Source organism: Hesperophylax consimilis, chromosome 16, assembly GCF_061612785.1.
Source record: "Hesperophylax consimilis isolate HC1 chromosome 16, BYU_Hcon_1.0, whole genome shotgun sequence".
NCBI lineage: Eukaryota > Metazoa > Arthropoda > Insecta > Trichoptera > Limnephilidae > Hesperophylax > Hesperophylax consimilis.
In genome coordinates this window covers 27628255-27635532 of record NC_142851.1, presented here as the reverse complement: position 1 = coordinate 27635532, position 7278 = coordinate 27628255, and the positions used below count along the sequence as shown (strand labels likewise).

Genomic DNA, 7278 nt, shown 5'->3' with positions numbered 1-7278 from the left:
ACACGAAACGATTCGTGACGGACAGACGGACAGCGGGCCGATAGACCGAGCCAATCTGTAGGTTGCAGGAATCCGCCCGCCGAATTGATCCGTGTGTGAATTCTGCACATTACTCTGAATTAGTTGTACTTATATGATAAAACCACAAGAGATTTAAATGCCCTTTAGTTGTTTGGCGGGTTCTGATAGAACTGAGGCCGCTTGTATGTGGGCGGCGGGTGGGTGGCCTCATATGTGGGTGGCGGGAAATTTCGGACGATGTCGCGCTACGTGGACCTCGCTCGCAGATATACAAATTAGTTCAAAAGTATGGATATTTTTGAATTGTCGCAAAATATTTCTTTAGCTGTTTGTTAATTTCATACCGACCCGTGTGAGGATGGCCGTATATTTAACCGAAAAAATCAAGGCTCATATGATTGCACGTCAGATTTTGATAAAAAAATTCTTATTGCGATAAAAAAATTAACATTGATATTTGCCTTCAGGTCCAGAGGGCTGACCAGGGTAATAAATGTTTCTATTTATTAAAATATCTGTTTTCCTTACTGCAGGTGTGTTGTCCTACAGAAAATGCAAATCAACAACCTGTACTCTCTGTAAAACAAGATGTACTCTCTGTAGAAAAGCACAGGAACTATAAGTTGCTCCCTAGTCTAACCAGTTGTGGAAGAACTTCTTCGGATAGGCTTTGGTCAGGAAATAAAACCCTGCCATTGGAGTACCCTTGGATGGCTCTTATAGAAATTGAAAATATAAATGGCAAAACAGAAACGAAAAGTAAGTATTACAAAATTTGATGTTTGTCAATCAAAAAGAATTAGCCCTCAATTATGTGGTATTAGTTTTTTGGTAAAACAAACATTTAGTTATACATAGTAAGTATATTTTGTTTAAAAAAAATGAATTTAAAATTGTTGCATGAACCGTAAAATTCCGTATAAGTTCATCTTATATGCATGAGAGAAAAATAAAATCTTTGAAAATCACAAATTAAAAATATAAAGACAGATAAGGTATAATAAATCCTAAAATAGTGTTAACAAAATGATCATAGATCTAAAAGTATTCAAGTTTTGTGGCTTACATTTCAATATTGTGAAGTTCAAATATTGGTACATATGTATTAGAATAAATAAACATCAGATGTAAAATGTTAAAATTTGATAGCTAAATAAAATATACGACAAAAAATAAAGAATAAAACAAAATGAGAAAATAACTTATAAACAGTACGTAGTTACATAGATCTAACATACAGGAGGGGTAGAGGGTTAGTAATTAACCTTTTGTTATTTTTTTTCTAATATCCATATAAATTGACGTGAGGAAAAATGGAAAATATCGGCGTCTGAAAAGATTTTATTGTATTTTGTGCACGACCTTCTGAAAATCTGAATGTTTAGTCTAGTTTGCTGTTTTTGAGTGCGGGATGTGTAATACTCGTAGTTGGTTTGATATTATGCTTCATACTGGACAGTGGAAATTAATGTTTTCTAGAAGTTGTCAAAGAAGATTTTTAACATTTTATTAAGAATATTTGTAATATATGGTCTTCATTTTAAAGGAAAGCGACGTGTCTTTATTTGTGGAGGCACCATCATCAGCAGTCGATACATTCTGACCGCCGCCCACTGCATCACCAAGCTGAAGGATAACGGAACTGTGATCAGTGTCAGGTTAGGGGAGCACGACCTCAGCACTGACAAGGACTGCATCTCATCAAACTACTGTGCTCCAGCAGTTAAAGACATCGCCGTTGAGAAGATCATTTCACATCCTCAGTTTATTGGGATTGTGGGCCGTTCATTCGACACAAGGAATGATATTGGTTTGATTCGACTCGCGGAAGCAATAGATTTTGATGATGGTAAGTAATTAGCAGATCTACTGAAACTTTTATTTCCTTTTATTGCGAAATTTCCTGATGGGGTCCTAACGCAATAGTATACGTTGTCATGCTGTCTCGCCGTTCCTCGTGTCGCGTCGTTACGTTTTGTACCTAAGACAATGGACGCTGATCAATCACCCTAAAGGGAGTAATTGTATGGAGGGGTTTTTGTTAATTTATTTATTTATTAAACCTAAAGTTATTAAAACCTATTGGGTTTTTTACATTATATTTAACGTGTTGTTTTTATCACTGATTTTTTATACTTAAAAAAATTAATAAAATTTAACATAAATAAAAAAGTTATACAATGAAAACATAAAAAAATAAAATACGATGGTAAAAATGAGAACCGAACTAAAATAAAAATAAAATCTATGATAAGATATCACGTCGACAGTTATCACTCCTCACATAAACAACACCAAATTTGATTTGATCTATAGCTCACCGGTTCTGATGATCAATATAACCAAAAGAGTAGGAGGTAAATACATAATACATAGGTCTAGAAAATAGTATTTGAATAAACGATATTTATATTGTTAAGTTTTAAGGTGAAATGTGTCTCTCAGATCAGAATATTAATTTTTGAGACTGTGAAGTCTTGGAAGCGGGGAAATTTGATAATGTCCATGTCCTGGTGTTGAGGGTAATAAACGTCGGTAAGATCTTTTGGGTACATTGATTTATTGAATAAATAATTCAGACCAGTTAATTTTGTAATGCAGTTTATCCTGAAATATAATTAAATCTTTGCCTATTAATGGAAATGGAAAGAATGGAGTTACTTTACAATTATTTAATTAATAATTCTCGAAACAGGAAAAGACTGGCCGAGAGTGTACAGCAAGAACTAGAAAATACCGAGAGAACCACCGTAACACCAGGGTTCAAATAATAAAATGAATGATTCTGTTTGTCAAATCGCACGCATTGGTGATGAAAAAAACGTTAATTAGGCAAGAAAAGGTTATTACCACGAAGGCAATTGAACAATTTACTTCATATAGTTTTAAAATGGGATGCTTATTTAATTTGACAGATGCTGAGGTAAATATGCCGATTTGCATGCCAGTAACTCAAGAAATGCGAGAAAAGAATCTAGAAGAGCTGGAGCTGATTGTAGCCGGCTGGGGCAGGACTAATACTGAAGACGATAAAGACCGAGCAACAGATCAGCTCTTACAGATCCGCATACCAGTGGTTTCAAAGAAGTTGTGCGAGATTAGATACAAAACGTGAGTCTTGTAACAAACTTGATTAAACTTCTTCTATCAAAATTATTTATTGAGCAGATAAAAACTAATTTAATTTCAATCATTGGTCTATCGGAGGCCCATGTTTTTAAGATTAGTTTTCTTTCAAAATATTATTTATGAATATTTCGGTTCAGTGTTAAGCACAAATATGTATTTTAAATTTTGTGGATGGATGTTTTGTTGGTTATAATGTGATTAAAAAGCTTGAAAACTATAGTGGTGTTGTGATATCGACTATAAACTTGCAAATGTTGTACAACTCACATAGTCTGATGAAACAAAGTATTTATTGCAAATACTAGAATTTTATGTTGTTTCATATTTATCCCTTTTTATGGTCACAATCCACTTTTTTATTGACTGTTTTAACTAACGAGTATGTCCAGAAGTTCTCGAGAATTACGAATGTACAATAATGTACAGTACAACGATGAGGCATTTGAATTACAATTATTAATAAACTTTTATGAGAAACTTTCATGAATGACAGCTGGCATGATCTCCTGCTACACTAGCGTCAAAGGCTGATTCGAGCATTCCAGATAATCTGCCTTTGACCACTCTGACCCAACGGTCATCTTCTTTTCCTTCTTCTGCCTTTGCTATGACCATAAGCTTCCCTAGGTGCGAGTTCTCATTTTGGCGAATATAGTGGGTGTAATATCCTTGATATAGTTTATGAGCTCATCCATATATAGCGCCAGATATTAGTATATTAGGTTACACATTGATGGCGTTTAGCTGTCGAGTATTGTAGAGACCGAGTGTATAATAAATTAGGTGGGAACCTCAAGGTCGATGTCCACATTATTCTAACTGCCTGCTAATTTACGGCGCCTTCCCAAACCGTAAATTGTGTTCAGGAGATGGGAGATTGAAACGAGTGTCTGCATAATTGATTTAGTTTATTCGTGAGGACGAATATTATTATTTGCGCAGAACGCGGTGACGGTGGCAGAAAGAAGGTAGTACTGGCGTTTGAATCGAACGCTAAAACGGGAATGAAGATTCCTCTTCTCATAGTCGCTTGCGTATAGCAGCGGATTAATTCGCGTTAGTATTGCCCACATGTGGGGGGAAATAAAGTAGTCCCACAAGATAATTATGAGCCGGAGTTTCATTTAATTAGTTAGTTTGTGAGAAAACCTCGAGATACAACAAACAATTAAATGTTTTATTTTAGTATTTTCAATTTTTTTCAGTTTCACCGTCGGTCAAATTTGTGCCGGAGGTCAAAAGTCAACCGGTACCTGCGTTGGGGACTCCGGGGGCCCCCTGATGTACCACGGCGTCATTCGCAGGCCCAAGCAGATCAAGTTCGTGCAGTACGGGGTGGTGAGCGCCGGGCTGGACAAGTGTGCGCAGGAGGGCAAGCCCACCGTCTTTACTAGCGTGGCGCACCACCTTAACTGGATACTTGACCAGCTGGAGCCCTGATCTGAATACATACTTTACACATTATTGTCATATCTTATAGTCATCATTCATAATTATTATTTTTATTTTCTATTCAATTAGGTACTTATTTATAGTTCATCTTATATTATTTACTATAAGTTTACAGTCTTACTAATAAATGTTTTAAATTTTATACAGCTGATTATGTTAAAACCTTACTAATTAACTTTACATATACCGAACTGATGTTCAACAGCTGTATAGTGTTATGTTACCCTCAAATAAAGTAGGAATCTTATCGTAAAATATGCGCCTCTCGGCCCTGGTATATGGGACAGACCTGCGGTTGAATTTACTCTAGCAAATCTCTAAATTAAAGTGGGAATCTTAACAACATAAGTGATGAAGTCGTGTAAAACAATATTTAGTTCGCGGCCCGGCGTATTGGACGGACCTACGGTCGAATTTTCCTTAACAGGCCTAGAAAATCGATCTTACCGTGTGGTTTATTTTAGTCATTTCCGATAAACCTATTACTAAAATCTCAGATGAATCCCTCGTGGAGTTACTAATATGCCGCTAAAGGCGACGCTGCAAGGCTACAATTTGTTTTAACAACACAGTCACAAAACTGCATTTGTTAGTATGATTTCAAAACAGTACCTATACAGACATTATTCAATGTGTAATTTAAAACACCTTTTAGCAGTTGGGCCGTGTTTTTTTTATTAGAAAGGCTATTTGTTTAGTGTAGAGTTAATCTGATGTAATCTTCTACTTTCTTTTATTATCTTCTGTTTATTTATTTTATCAGTCCTTAATTTTTTTCTTTATTCTTAATAGTATCATGTATCTAGAGTTTCTATAATTATTGGTTTGTTCTCCCTCACGTGTAAACAATTTGAAAAAATCCAGTATTATATAAATACATAATTTGTTTAAAATTGATTAATTGTGTTTAAAAACAATCTTTAGAAATACACGTTTCACAGTGTTAGGAAAATTATATGGTTGATCAATATAGTAACGACATTAAAAATTGAAGACTGAAATAAGAAAAAGAGAATAACAATATACTGTAAAAAAGTTCTGATAATGAGCATCTACGTAAAGCTATAAAAGAATAATTATGAAATACTACCTAATGTGCCATTTAAACATAAAAAATATGGGTTATTATAAACAAAATAAGAGAAAATAATTTTATTCAATTCATAACTACTGAAAAAAAGAAAGGAAGGAAAAAATACGATTAAAACATTTACATCAAATCTTTCGTCAGATCTGGTAGTTCTGTTTTTTTTTTTAAATTTCGAAGTTGGAAAAATGTTGAAAAGCTGTATTCTGGAAGCTATTGCGTCTACAGAGACGGTTCAAAGCTCAAATTGTAGCAAATTTTGTCTGCTTTTATAACAAGATCTTCAAGGTTAAAGTCATCAAAAACTGAGGAAATTAGAAAATCTTGTGTTTTATTTTTGATAATGTTGCGTTCAGTGTTCGTGGTCGGAAACTTGGATTAATCATTGGGTCAACATTGGCAAAAAATCAGAACTACGAGATCTGTCGCAAGGTATACCCTCTTCAAGGCGACGAGGTTACTGGACTAGATGCTATGTTTAAGTTTTCTATGATACACACTCGATCAAATATTAATTTTAAATAATAATAATAATAATTGTGTATTCCAGAATGTGGGGAGGTGAGTGCAATCCCACACATTCCATAAAATATAACTACAATGTTATATACAGAGATTCAAGTAAGTACAAATAAAATAAAATATAAAATGTAAGTTTGATAAAGCAAATAAAACATAAGAAACAGTAAAAGGAAATATATAGAATGGAGAGTGATATCATAAAACATTTACATTTCTTGTAAGCTTATTGGTATATATGGCCAATATTTTTCTCCAATGTTTTTCGTTTTTTGATTTGATGATGAGGACGTTTCTGGAGTTGTTGATCCTTCCCCTCGTTCCTGCCACCCTGGTTCTCATTAGGGCTGCAAAGCCGGGAACTCTCCCCTCCATGAACATCGAGAAGGCACTGCAGTACCTTGGAAGCCCGAACATTATGCGGTAAGCATTACCTATATTGAATCCGAAGCCTTTCCATGGTTCGCTTTTTCAAATTGGCCCACAGCTCGCAAGTATACAAGGTAGTGCAGAAAGCTGAGAATAGCGTTCTTTTCACTTGCGGGCTGCAGAGTCGAAATCTTCTACTATGCATGTTACTTTTTATGCTCAGTGCTTGCCTCTGCCTGTCGATGTCGTCGTCATACGTTAAGTTGTTGGTGATGATATGCCCTAAATATTTCGTTGTTTCTACTATTATGAGAGGTTCTCTATTCAAAAATGCTGGGGGAATATTTTTTGGTCCTTCTCTGTATTTGACGACCAGAAGTGCTGTTTTTTTTCGCATTATATAACATGTTTGTTTCGAGTGCATATTCTTCGCAGATCTTCAAGAGAATTCTTAGTCCCCTTATTGACGGTGCCATCAGCACCATATCATCTGCGTAGCTCACGTTGTTGATGCATTGTCCTCCAATATGGCAGCCTACCCCAGCGTTATTTAACCTGTGAGTTAATTCATCCTTATATATGTTGAACAGTACTGGGGACAAACAACTCCTTGTCTGACCCCACTCTTTAAGAAAAAGGGTTCTGAGAAACCATCTTTCCATTTAATGAGGTTTTCTTGTTGACGGTAATAAATAGTAGCA

General features: G+C 35.1%; 1 protein-coding gene across 1 annotated transcript; it reads left to right on the top strand.

The window, feature by feature from the left end:
* The first annotated feature begins 379 nt into the window (after nt 1–379).
* On the top strand, nt 380–5449 carry LOC149416965 (CLIP domain-containing serine protease HP8-like). Its single transcript, XM_089641353.1, has 5 exons — nt 380–385; nt 489–507; nt 1568–1870; nt 2937–3132; nt 4356–5449. The coding sequence occupies exons 1-5, from the start codon at nt 380–382 to the stop codon at nt 4588–4590; spliced, it is 759 nt and encodes a 252-aa protein (XP_089497479.1). The 3' UTR covers nt 4591–5449.
* The last annotated feature ends 1829 nt before the right edge of the window (nt 5450–7278 follow it).